Here is a 14,147-nt window from a genome sequence, read left to right on the forward strand (position 1 = left end):
AGCTTCCCCTGACTACTGTCCACCAACCTTACCCTCCTGGCTGTAATCTGAACAGATCTCACAAGCCAAGCAGTCAGGGTGGGCCAATGCTTGGAGGGGAGATCTCAGAGGACTAGCTAGATGATGGTTATTTCATGGGTGGCATTTTACTGAGTCAGCATTGAACAGGGGTTCCATGATGGTCCAGCGTGCAGTCTGTCAATAGGAATGTATAGTATAACCCCTCACCATATCATCCTATGGCATGGCACTTCTTCCCAGGGTAAGTCCACGGCAGATACTTACATTCTGCCTATGGATAGCCCCTTACCATTCTAAGTGGAGATACTTCTCCCTTGGACTGTGGCAGGATTGCTGACCAATGCTAGACAGTTGCTGTACTTGGCCTGTCACTAGAATAATCACACCTGTGTGTGTGTACACATGCTCAAACAAGTGTTACAATTCAACATTTGTGAAGTACTTACAGATCTTCAGATAAGAGGCACCGTAGAAGAACATACTCGTATTTTGTCCTTCAAAATCTACATGCCTCTTGTACACAGCAATCCTACAACTTTCAAGCCTGTTTAAATACTAGTATCAATTACACCACTTCATCACCAGGTACAGTAGACCCATTTTTGGTTGTTTTAATTTCTTACGTGCAATGAGTCCACAAAAGACAGATTGATACTTTACACAGCAAGGAAGAAACCGGAAATATTTAAGAATGTGTCAAAGAAATCTCATTTAAAAAAATATTTTAAAAACATTTAAAAAAATATCACCACTCTGAACAGGAATATTATATTAGGATCACTAATTCCAGATTAAAGGCTCAGACAGAATATCCCCATCTTGCTTGAAATATATGAAACTGTCCTGGTCAAAACAACAAAGCCATCTTGCACATAACTTTTAGCCTGTGCGTCCGGTGTTCTTTAGAACGAAATAAAACGTTTTTCTTCATGCTGCAATATGTTGTTGGCCACATGAAGCAGCATGGGTGCAAACGAACAGAGAGACATACCTTCCTCAAAACTTGGGAGAGAATGCAGCCAACTGTGCCAGCGAGGCTCTGGCATTCAGATATAGAGCCCTGCCACCCAGCAGCTGCCATGTGGCATTTGTGCGCCCCACCTGCATTTCTGCTCTGCCCCCTCAGACTAAGAGTATTTATTATGCCATCAAATACACCCACTTCTTTGGCAGCAAGTCTTGCACCTGCTATGTGTCACTGCATTCCATGGCTAATGCAGAGGAGACTGTGCAGGAAGTTATTTGTTACGAAACGAGAACAGTGATTAAAACAAACACTTTTTCCACAGTCTGAAACCTGAGATGATCTTAGGGAGGAAAACCACTCAGACCTTTAAAAGGAAGAGGAGCGCTTTTGGCTTAGTCGCTTTAAACAATCTGTACTCAAAGTTTAATTAATGCAACCAAACGTAAGCTTTTAAAAAAAGCCCGCCTTAAATAGAAGTGGACATTCTGGGCCCGATTCTCTCTTGCATGGTACCTTGCGCTGTCCTGTGGAAGAGGGTGAAGGCGACGGTGTGTGAAAGTTCCCACCAGGGGAGGATGCTACTGATATGCTTCATCCCCATTTTGCACACACCTACCTGAAGACACAAAGTGCAAGATAGAGATGAATCAGGCCCTCTCAATTCCACCTCAAAGAGTTCTAGGAAATAAGTACCATGGCAACTACCGCTTTGAGCAAAAAAGCCCAGTACGTACACTAAGCTCTTTGGGCCCAGTTTTGTCCTGAAATACCCAGATGGAATTCCCACAGAAGTAACTAGATGTGAGAGTCTCTGGAGCATGCAGGTTTGCATACCCACAATGCATTTACTAGATATTTTAACAGTTGATTCCCACGGTTTCACTTCCATGATGTTTTTCCTTGTAAGACTCTTTCCCCAAATTCACCAGCTTTGATTCTTCAGATACCTCTGAGTCACAGACTGTCGCCAGTCACAACATCAAACATGTGCATGCAACTTTGACAGCCAGTGAGGGATCAGCTTGATTTTGTGTTAACTAAATCGTGTCAGATATTCCTGCAGGAACTAATATTTTGACTGCATCAGCATCTAATGGATTTGCTTTTACGAGCTTTATGTAGGGGAGGAGTCTCAAGTTCAAAAAGAAAAAACCCACCACTATTTCCAAAAGTTACAGTCACAGCCTAGTAACCTTCTTAGGTTCCTAAGTACCTCTCCATCTGCAGTGCAAGACAGATACTAAACAGTTACAAAGCAAACAAGGCACTTCACAGCACAAGAGGCTCCAGCTGACAATAGTATTTAGGTTTCATTTTTGCCCCACCATTGCTCTGGGCCAGATCAGCGGGTTTTCCATTGGTTTAAACATATTTCATAAGGCTCACGAACAGGCCATCACACAGTAAGCTTTGCCACATGCTGTCAGGGCCAGGACTCCACAATGGCACTGGGTTCCTGGGGTGCGTTTACATTCATTTTAAAGCTCTGTTCTATACCCACTGCACAGCTCAATTACTGACGTCTAATGTATGAGACAGTTTAACACATGAGTAGATTTATGACACTTTGTGTTACTGTTAAAGCAAAAAGCGTAAAGTAAAGCCATATGTTTGGTTGGAGCTATGCAGAATGCCGCTTTTTCTTGGTTATCTGGGAATATTGCAAGTTTGTTGGGGCAGAGAATCATGTCTCCTGAGTGCTTGTTCTTTAGTGCTTAACAAATTATTTGTATTACAGTAGCGCTTAGAGGCCTCAGCCAAGATCAGAGCCCCATTGTGCTAGCTGCTATAAACACATAACGAGAGGCAGTTCCTGCCCCAAAGAGCTGACAATCTAAACAGACAAGACAGACAGAGCAGGCAAGGAAACAGTGGCCCAGAGAGGTGAACTAACCAGCCCATGGTCCCACAACACATCAGTGCCAGAGCTGGAAAGAGAACCTAGGTTCCCCAACTCCCATGGCCCAGTGCCTTACTGAGTAGATCACACTGTCACCCAGGGGGCCCCAGCACCAACTGAGATCTTTAGACACTGAAACATAAATATTAGTAAAAAGTCAACCAATACCTGTGAGAATCTTGTGCTGAACTTAAGATTCTAAAGAGTATTTCATAGAAAGAGTGACTCCCTGTCTTTTGGGCCAACTTTCCAGGCCCTTCCACTGCTTGTCAGAGTAATGGAAAAGCCAGAGTTTTCTCATTTCCACAACTGAGGGGAAGCAAATAATTCAGCTGGAAAGTTATGTAGTTCCTCTTTGTTCTATAGCTGAGAAAGTCAGTGTTCAGGAAATTAACGCCTCCCACGAAAGTTAACAGAAATATCATCTGATGTTACCAAACAGGAAAGCTTCATTGTTTGGGTTGAGTCCACAGTCTATAGCTGGATTTCTTGGAACACTGAAAAGTCAGTAATAACCTCCAAATCCTATTATGTGGAATATTCGCCTGGTACCATGTATGTGTATATACCGTCTGAGCACACACTTAGAGTCAGAGGAAGTCGGACAACTTATATCTGGCACTTTTCTTTTCCCCCCCGTGAGACCAGGTACATTACTGTTCATGACTGAGATGAGCCATCACAGCAGGAAACAAGACCAACACTACTCAGGCAAAAATAGTCAAGTATATATGGCTTTCACACCACAGCCATGGTCTGGTTCCAGTTTTGTTTTTCAAAATGCTAAGTAGAGTTTGTGTTCTCTGTCTCTCTCTCACACACTTATATAAAGCAGAAAAGAGATAACGGAGATTTGGGAAGAGTCCATCCAACAATCAAGTCACTTTTGGCATTATGCTACTTTAAGAGCCTTTAACTGCTTATCCAAACTATTTTTAACCAACGATGGTTGGGTTTTTGTTTTGTTTAACAAAGCATGTAGCCTCAAAACAAGTAGAGACCTGAAAAGAGCAGTTCCCTGAGTTGTTCCAATCTAATGGGTAAATACTGTACATGTTTTCTAACAGGCTGCCATGGCTGCAGATTTAGAAGCTGCTATTTAAAAAAAAAAAAAAAAAAAAAATTTGCTCCAGTAGGGTTTAAAATTGAGTAAAATGATTTTGCTTGTGACGGTCACGTGATTTTTAGAAATTCATGCCCAATGAGCAACTATTATGTATTGCATATGCCCTCTAGGCAGGTACTTTCTGAATATACATGCCCCAGAGGAGGAGATGCCTGGGGCATGCCACTTTCAAATACAGCTCTCAAGCCATGCGGCCTATGGAGAAGTGAAATAAGAATTAATAACTTTAAATCACTCACTTCCTTGAAAAGAAGTGTTTCCAGTCAGTGACTACATATGACTGACAATACAATAAATATCTTGGAGTTTTAATCTTATTTTATCCTGACAACTTGATTTATTTGGAATTAGGTTAGGACAGAATATCATTTATTCATTTAAATCTTCATGGCAATGTGTTACTATTCAATTCAACCAGGTCATATGCCTAAACATGCACACACTTACCCAATTTAAATTGATAATATCCAGCAAATATTTAGATTATATGAACCTACTGTTACATTAATCTCTCCTGTACGCTCCAGAGTATGCTACCGTTGAATTAAAAAACTAGTCACTACTGCGCTAAGGGAAAACTAGACTATGGTTATCAGGATAATAAAAGCAGGGATACCTGCTTCACTTTTAAATGATTTATACTACTTCCCTGTACAAAGGCCACCATGATTTCTCCATAGATGGTCTAGTATTTGCAGTGCTTGGTACGTACCTGTAGAGCAGTGGGTCCAAAACTGGGGTTCGTGAAATGTTACAGGAGGTTCTCGGGGAAAAAATTCCCTAATGATGGACAGAGCTTTCCCTAGGGACGGGCAGCCCGGAGCCCCTGGACTGCCAAGAGCTAAGCAGATCAAAGCAAGCCTATCTATCACACTGAGGAGATTTAAACTTCAAGACTCCTTATAAGAAATGGAAAAGGAGGTGGATATGTTTTGCTGTTTTTAAAATTAAATAGGCAGCTATTATTGTTTTTTAAATTATTATGAAGAACAAGTTTAAGCTTTGTTGTAACGTGTGTTGTTTGCCTGGACTGCTCAAGACCTGAATGCTTGTGTGGGAGGAACTCATTGAGTTGGCTTCTTAAATACCTTGATGCTGTTTTACACCGGATACTCCTTGATGAAACATAGGAGCCTTGTCTTATAAACAGGCTTAACTCAAAATGATACAATGATTTATCTTGGAAGAGTGTTGCCATTTTCACAATGTAATAAAAATACTGTAATGTAATACAGTAATTACAGTAACAATGTAATAAAAATACTGTAATGATAAATAATAAATAGTGTGTAATAAGCATGTCAAAAACAAATTTTATATTTCCAAGATCACTGCTTTTATCATTTATACACAGGTAAAAGAGAAAATCCCTAGAAATATTCATTTTTAGGAGGGGGTTCACGAGACTTGACATTTTAGTGAAAGGAGTTCAGAGGTTGTCAAAGTTTGGGAACCACTGCTGTGAGAAGAAAGCAAACTATTTACAGTTGAGCCTCAAGCACTGAAGTCTGTTTCAGTATTGTGCCGTCTCTTGCACAAACCACCAAAAGATATGGCGTAATCAATGGGACTTTACTCAACCTTAATCTCTGCTTCACCTTTGCCACTGAACTTCCCCTCCCATTCATTTACTGGCACTTCTATGGTGCTCATCACCATAGAGTGTCTATTTACATTTTGACATAAGTGACTAAAAGCAGCCCTTCCATAAAATTCATCGCAGTCAGTGACAGACATATGGAGCGAACCTCACGTGCTGAATCACATCTTGGTCAGGTATTCTTATATTCTAGCACCCACGCCAGAAGTCAGTAGTGACCAGCAAAATAATTCAGTTGTATGGAAGAGAATGTATATTTTTAAAAAGCCTCTCCAAACACTGGGCACAAGTTTCCCTTAAATAAACAGTCTCAAAAGCAATCTCACTACCATTTGCCTTACTCTTAAAATCAACTTTTGTAATTTGTTCAGTACGACTGCCTACAGAAAGATCAGCAATACATGCAGAAGGAAGCAGGTGATGTACACGGCTTTCCCTATGAACAGATGCCAAAAAGTTACATCGTCAGCACCCATAACTTAAATCACAAAATCATTTCCAGAGAGCATCTTCGGGGAAAATGCAAATGAGCGAACCCAAGAAATCTCCTGCTTCTAGCACATAAATCACTTTTCATATCTGAAGACAAAATAATGAGATGGATTGAATATCAGGAAAAGTAGGTCACAGCCAAACCTGTAAAAAGCTTCACTAGCTTTCTGATGTTTGATGCATTGGTGACATAAAATCACAGACCGTAACAGAACAGGCGGGGAGGTACCCTCAGCATTCCTAGCAACCTGGCTAACACCTGCCAGCTCCCAGTGCCAAGACCAAGTCGCTGGGGTTACACTCCTTTGACTACTCTGGTTATTGGAGTGCCTGACCCACAGTTCTTTTTCTCTTTTCCAAATCTTATTCCCTGCAATACTGAGATTAAAAATCTCTCCCCCTTTACTGACCTGGACACCTCTCCTTTCTCTTTTCCTTCCCCCCGTCTGACACATGATGGCATCAGATCTTGTTCTTTGATTTGGTCAGAGAAAGCAGTTGAGCCACCCTCTGCACGCACCAAGTCGGAGCCTAGCGGTGCCCAGGGAGGCCAGGCCCCTGACCAAGAAACAACCTGCCCCCCTAGCTGGTCTCCCCTCAAGCACTTCGCACCTTGCGTCTCCAAGATGCCGGGCAGGTGTGTGCAGAACCGGTGTCACTCCGGCTCCCGCAGACAGGGCAGCTGGGTGCCCGCTGCACACTGCCCAGCCCCGGCGCGGGTCCCAGCCCTGCCAAGCCTCGGGCTTCGGGGACCGCTGCCCTTTCCGCCCCGAGACCCAGCACGTCCGCAGGCCGCCCGGTCCCTTAGGCGCTGTCCCGCCCGCCCTGGGCGGCTAACTCCCCGCCCACGCCCAGCGGCTCGCTCACCTTCTCCGGCTTGGCGGAGGGCGCGCTGCTCTCCGGCGGCTCCGGGCACTTGCCCCCCTTCTTGGCGGCGCCGCCGGGCGGGCTCCAGGTGATGGCCGCGGCCGTGCCGCCCTCGCAGCCGCTGTCGATCTTGATGAGCCGGTGCTTGGGGGAGAGGTAGCGGCCGTCGGGCGGGGTGGGCGGCCGGCGCTCGCTCTGGCTGCGGAAGAGGTGCGGCGAGCCGGCGGCCGAGGGGGGCTTGGCGGCCGGCTCCTCGGGCGCGCAGGGCTCCGGGCGGCACAGGGCGCGCAGCTTGCGCAGGGACGAGCCGGGCCCGCTGTAGGGGTCCTCGAAGTCGCGCTCCTTCTGGGCGCGGTAGGCGCGCAGCAGCTCGCCGGGGTCGTCGCACAGGTGGCGGGGCGCGGTGTGGCGGTGCGCGGCCAGCAGCTCTGCCCCGGGGCGCCGGTCCCGGTAGTCGGGCCGCGGCGGCTGCGGGGGGCTCTTGGCCTTGTTGTTGCCCAGGCTGAAGTACTTGGTCAGCCACTTGGCCATGGTCCGGCGCTAGGGCGCAGCGCCCATGGGGAGGGCGCACGGGGGGCCGGGCCGGGGCGCTGCCCGGCGCTCAGGGGTGCTGCCCACCGCCGCGCCCGGCCCGCGGCTGCCCCTGCCCCGCCATGGGGGCCGCCTCCTGCCCCGCGCGCAACTTTCCCGGCGCCGGGGGCTCCCCGCGGGCACCGCCGCGCAGCGCCGCTTCCCCGGCTCCCGCTCCGGGCAGCGAGCGAGCCTCCTGCTCCGCTCCGGCTGCTGCCCCGCTGCCAGCCGCCCCAGCCCGGCTCTGCTGCGCCGCGCTCCCCGCCCGCCCGGCCTGACCTCAGCACGCACCGGGGAGGCGGGGACGCGGCTGTTCGGAGACTCCCCCGCCCCCGGCAAGGGGGCCCCTGCCTATCCCGGGCCGGGGGAGGGGCCGGCCCAGGTGCCGGGGAGGCGGGGAACTTGCTCCGTGGCCCGGCCCTGGCTCGGCCCGGGGACTAGCTGCGCCTCCTGCCCCAGCCACTCGCCGAGCGCCCTGCGCTCCTGCCGCTCAGCCTCCCCGCGGCGCCGGCTCCCCCCCAGCCCTCACCGGCTCCCGGGCTCCGCTCGCCGAGCCCGGGCGCTCCGGTGGCGGGACGGGTCCTGGTGCTTCCCGCTGGGGACAGGCTGTGACGGCTCTGATCTACCCCAGCCGCAGCGCACCTCGCCGAGCCCATGGACAATGCGCCCGGCTGCCGCAGGGAGGGCTCCCTGCTTCAACACGTGTCCCAGCGCCTCCGACGCGCACCATTGAACGCGTGTCCCGCTTACACGTGCTCGGCGCTTTCGTTACAATTCGGGCTGGTCTGTAGGGCTAAGGTCACCCAGGCGCCACTTTCCTACACGCCCCGGACTCTCACAGGCCTCTCCTCCCGGGGAGTGTGCGGAGAAGGACCCGGGGAATCCGCTCCCGGTGAAATAAAGACAGTGCCGGGGAGAGCTTTTTATGTATTGAGCTCTGATTGCGCCAAACTGTGCCAAACATAAAGGCAGACAGCGACCCTGCCCTCAATGCACTCGCAGGCCAAACTCAGACACAAGCAAACAATTTGGGCACCAAACATGGGCTGAAGCAAAATGATGAAAACCAGGAGGAGAGAGCAGTGAGCTCTATGGAATAGATCTCCTGAGGGAAACAGTAAGAAGCCACCTTACGTTGGGACGTTTAAAGCAAGACTGGGAAAGGTTCTTCAAAGCGTGCTGTGGGGAGAAAGCTTGCCCTGGCCGGGTGGACGGATGAGCCTCTTCCCTCCCTCTAGCCAGTGGTTGTGTTCCTCTGACACTGACAGATGTAGCTTAAGCAATGCAGTGTTCAGGCTGGCCACTGGGCGGGAGCAGATGGCATATTTGGCTCTGCGGGCACTGTCTTGGCAGAGCCAGTTAGTTCTGTTCCTTTCGGGCCCTGTAAGAATTGAACTGATTGTAGATTTGTTTTAAAATGAGAGTCTGTCTTTGGGAAGCATATTTCTAGGGATGTCTTTTAACTGTGTCCCCAGCGATCTGCTGCTTTGTAAAGATCCGCCCTCAGCAAGAAATGGCAGACAATGTCAACAGAATGTGTTTGCAACACCCTGTTGGTGTGGAGGAGGATTTGGAGACAGTCCCTAAAATCTTTAAGGTCACTGGAGGAGAGGCAACCACACAGGCCCAAAAGGCCTGTTGCATGGTGGGTTTTGCTTTTCGGAGAGCCACCTTGAACCTATTACAGTAGGGAGCCAGTGCAGAGCACTGGGGTGTTGTGTTCGTGGTGACCTGTGTTGCTAAGCAGACAGGATATTGTGTTTTGTATCAGTTGAAGTTTTTTCAGGGCATGTGGCTTCATTTATAGATAACAACCGCAATAACTCAGACGTGGAGGGGAGGTTTGTGTGAATCAACGCGGTTGCAGCTGTCCCTGTGAGGAGGGTGAGCAGTCTTTGGTCTCTGGCCGTTCGGACTGGGCAGGTTTGGGTATCATTGCTGTTTGGGACCCCAGCAGCACTGAGGAGCCCGAAAGGTCCCCCTGGTTTCTGAGAGGACAGGCCCTCACTAGGGAAGGTTGTGGTTCTATAGGAGGCCAGTTCTTCAGAGTGCTTCCTGCCGGTCTCACCTCAGTCTTACTAGCAGTTCTTCAGCCAGGTGCTGATTTAGGGTAGGCAGGGAGAAAGCTGGGAGATGCCATTACTTATGTGTGATGGAAAGGAGATGTGCATCTGGGTGTCATTGGCATATTGCTGGCAGCAGTCTGTATGGTCTCCCCCGTTCTCCCAACTATATATCACCCTCACTGAATAGAGGAGAGGAGTGAGCTCTGTAGGACTGCAGAGGTGGGAGACGCAGAGGTGGAGAGACAATAGCCTATAGTGACTCTCTCAGTTTGATCTCAGAGGAAGGACATGAAGAGTCGTGGTGTTTTTGTTCACCCCTGCAGCAGGTTGGTTAGAATTATCTGGCAATGAAGGAATCAACACCCTCCCTTCCATTAAGGACTGAGAGCACTCCCAATTCACATCTGTGGGTCCCTTAGGAAGAGCTCTGCAATGAACCAGGAAAGGCTAGACTTGATGTGTGAAGCTCTGTCCTGTTGAAATCAATGACAAAATGCCCATTGACTTCAGTGGGGCCAGGATTTCACCCCAAAACTGATATTTCTAATGTTGAAAAAAGCAGACTTAACCCTCCCCCCTGCCCAAACTTTTGGGCATCTTTCCGTCCTATAGACACACAAACAATACAGTCCATCTTTTTTGTCTCCCCCTGAAGGTCACCTTTTCTAAGAGAAAACGCTTCTATTCAGATCAGTTAAAATATGACCAGGAAGGTTTTATATCCCTGCTGATTATTGCCCTTATTGTTTTCATTTTAAATCCCTGAACGTTAATAGCTGGATGATATTTTCATCAGTAAGCTCTTTGGGACAGGAGGTGTCTTATTTTGTGTTGGTACAACCCTTGCCACCTGGAGTCCCAGTCCTGGTTGGGGCTTCGGGTGCTAATGTGATACAAATAATAACTACAGAGAGATGAAGAGCCTAGGAAACTCATCAAGGGCAAAGTTGGGCTGAAAGAACAACTGATACTCAACTACTTCATTAAAGCTCGGCAAGAGATAAAGATGCCAAGAGCTAATCACTGTGTGCACTGTGATTTTTAATCTCTGTTCAGAAAAGGGGGGAAAGCCGTATCTATACGTCCATTATATGCACACGCTTTGGGGGGTCTTTTGTGATGCACAAGTTGGTACTTAATTTATATCCTGAGGTCACTACCACCCGACCACAGTGAAACGCACATTGTAACTGTCATCCCTTCTTGTGCTCTTCCCTCTGGAACCATGTTCTCCTTTAAAAGTTAATTACAGATGTGTTATCTTTTTGTATGAAGTCTGCTGCCTGTACAGATAAACTTGGCCTGGCTTTTGGTCACACCTTTTCTCTGGAAAATCATGGATAGGATGCGGTAGGAAAGGTGGTTTTTGTTTTGTTTTTTGGGTTTTTTTCGGTTGTGCAACTGGCGCAAGCTGAACCCTTCTTTATGTTGCAATGACCTCATCAGAGCACAGCCTCTCCCTTGTGACCACAGGGTTCAATTATCATTCCTTCCCAAGACAACTTCCTCTGGTGTTCCTTCATCTCTTGTCATCTAGGTAGCACAAAGTGGAATGCTTGCATTTCTGGTTTGAGCAACTGTAGCCAGGTTATATCCATCCTGGAGTCTCTGCACTGTCTGCCAAATACAGATCAAGATTCTGCCCCTTTATGCATGCTAGCAGCCTCCACTGTCTCCAATCTCAAGATAACCTTCTGAGGAGCAATGCAATTGCCAAAGTGGATCAGCCGTGGGGTCCATGTAGTCCAGGTTCCTCTCTCAAGAATGGCCAGGGACAGATGCTTTAAAGGAAGGTGCAAGGCTCCCAGCACCAGCAGCAGCAGCTATGAGATAACCTTCCCCCAGGGAGAGTCTTCTCCTCACTCCCATAGCCAGAGGTTTGTTTATGCCCTAGAACAGGAGAGTTTAGCTTCTTCCAAAGCTCTGGGGACTTCACTGTTCTTGTCGCTCCCGTGTTCAGCCTTGGCTCCAATCTGTTCCTTCTCAGAACCTGCCCCATTCTCAGCCTTCCACCTCCACATTGGCCTGTTGCCAGCTGGGGGAGGTGAGGCAGCGGGGGTGGGGGGGAACTATGTTTTGTGCCCACAGGCCTGTCAGCTGAGTAACAGGGTTGCCATGAGTTTCACGGGAGATGCTGGAGGCTTGGCAGCCTTGATCCCGCCAGCATATCACAGCTGATAGCATTAGAGGTGTTTTCCAAAGATTCATTTAATCCACACAGTTAGTAATTTCAAGGGTCAATGGTTTGGCTGTAGCTAAAGCTTGGTGGTAGATTGGGAGGGGCTGGGGACCGTTTGGGGATTTTTCTATAACCCTAGGAAAAAATCCTTGACTCTTGTGAATGCACAGTGGCAGAAGTAATGACTCTTTAAAAATGGGTTGGGAAATAGTGAACAATCTTCTCCTCCTATAACGCAATGACCTGAAAAGCAAGGTCTCTGCACACCTCCTGCAATAGTCAGTCATATTAGGACAGGGTTTGCAACTTGTTAAAACTTAGATAATACATGATGCAAAAAATATTTTATCTGCACTAAGGACAGATAATAGCTGGCAATTGATGTGTTTCTTAACACACTTGACTACTTGTTGGGTTGTGCTGACTAAGAGTATGCACAAGTAATTATATCATTAAATTTAATTAAATAGAAAAGTTACATAGCATCTTTTGAGTTTGTGGGACATTGTTTCCTCTTGTATTTCTGGTTTGCATGCTTAATAAGTCTTGCAATAAATTTTAATGGCATTTATAATTAAGATAATAAGAAAAAGAGTAGATGATATTCCATGGAGACAGTGCTATGGATTGATAGGCAGGGATGCCCTCATTTCCAAACCTGGAGTTGGTCTATTGTATCAGACTGGGGGCTGGGAGGAGGACAGACCTGTTGGTTAATATGGCCCTGGGCAGGCTGAGCAAAGGATCGTATACATTCTGCATATTAAGAACTGCCATAGACAAATGTTCTACCTTTTCTGATCCCCACTCTAAGAGTGGCTAATGTCAAGTAAGGCAGAGGGAGGTGTATAATATCCAAATGCCCTTAGTTTCATCCTATGGTGGCGTATGAAATCATTTTCTGATCCCAGGTAGTCACCAGTTTGTGACAGTCGGTTTTCTGTGTGTGACTGCAGGTGTTATCGCTAGCAATACGAATCACTAAGCACCCAGGTGGCATCCCACTCCGCTAATTGTACCTTGTGTAAAAAAAAAAAAAGTCATTTCTGGTATCCATTTGTCATCCTTCTGTGTTCTCCTAGTATGGGGAAAGGTGCACAGGTGTCTTCACACTCTGCCTTGTATGTAAACCTCTTTCTCCTCTCATGTCGGCCGCTGCCCCGCCATCGAGTGCTGCTAGTCAGGTTTGCCACCTTTCTGAGGTGTTGGTCTATTGTTGCTTTATTGGCTTGAACAGCAAGGATCAGATTTCTAAAGGTATTTAGGTGCCTGAAGGGGCAGGCTGGCAGCCGGGAGGATTTTCAAGGCACCTAATTCTCACTGAAGTCAGTAGGAGCTCAGAGCCTAGGCGCTTTTGGACTGTTCACTTGATGCCTGTCTGAACCTTCAGGTGTCTTGTAAAAAACAAGCCCCAAGTGCCCAAACAGGTCTCAGCCTTGGCTGTACCCAAGCCTGGGCAGCATGCCACTGCCTTGCCCCAAGAGCAGACCAAAAGGCAGAGCGGCTCTGAGTCATGCTCTGCCTCTGGGGTTTCCCCTGCTCTGTGTGAGCACACGCCTGGTAGAGCGGACTGCCCCCCACCACACTGGCACCACTAGGCTCCCCCACTCCCATCCCATTCTGCACCTAAGGGCACGAGTGGGGGACAGAGCTCCTCCATGGAGGCTGCTTTCCTCTCTGCGCTGTTATCCACAGTCTGGACAGGGGGTGCAAGGCAGTCAGGCACAATGTACACCTCCTACTTCCTTGCACTGTTCTGCAAACCCGGACATCCTCTGTCCCAGAGTGCACTGCTGGCCAACCATCAAACACACCAGTCCCCCAGCTGGACCTGGAGCTCCGCATGGCTCTGCCTGCTCCTAGCCAGTTACAGGATGTGTAATGGGGTTATCACATTGTCCAATTCTCTGTCCTTTTCTTAACGTAGCTTTGTTCCTTATTCACCTAGCCCCTTGTTTGCAGGGTTGACTGCACTTCATATTAAGCAGATGCCTTTGCTGAGCTGCCGGTGCTGTTGCCAAGATCTTTTCTTGAGAAGTTACTATTCATTCTAAACCCTGTGGCATTGATCTAGTTCAAATTGTCTTTCCTTTATATACTATGTTGTGTGTGTGAATTTCTTTTGTCAGTGTCGCCTGCTTACCTAGTTTTCTTAGATTCTCTGGAGAGATCCTCAAAATCTTCCCTAGTTTTAACGAACCTAAATAATTTTCTGTCATCAGCATATTTTGCTGGCTCTCTCTTCATCCTGTCTGCCAGGTAATTATTACTGAACATCAGCAATCCTAGTACTGATCCCACAGGCATCTCATTATAAACCTCTTTCCAGACTCAGAATTGGCCATTTAGTCCTTCCCTT

At 48.0% G+C, this 14,147-nt stretch overlaps 1 protein-coding gene across 1 annotated transcript in view; it reads right to left on the bottom strand.

Moving 5' to 3' along the window:
• Positions 1-8,160, bottom strand: part of SHB (SH2 domain containing adaptor protein B) — a 150,404-nt gene extending 142,244 nt beyond the window's left edge. The window contains exon 1 of the mRNA XM_073345717.2: positions 6,974-8,160. Within this exon, the coding sequence (XP_073201818.1) occupies positions 6,974-7,504 (531 nt within the window). The 5' untranslated portion in view covers positions 7,505-8,160. The remainder of the gene's footprint in view (positions 1-6,973) is intronic.
• Between the last annotated feature and the right edge of the window lie 5,987 nt (positions 8,161-14,147).

Source organism: Lepidochelys kempii, chromosome 5 (assembly GCF_965140285.1).
Source record: "Lepidochelys kempii isolate rLepKem1 chromosome 5, rLepKem1.hap1, whole genome shotgun sequence".
Classification (NCBI taxonomy): Eukaryota; Metazoa; Chordata; order Testudines; family Cheloniidae; genus Lepidochelys; species Lepidochelys kempii.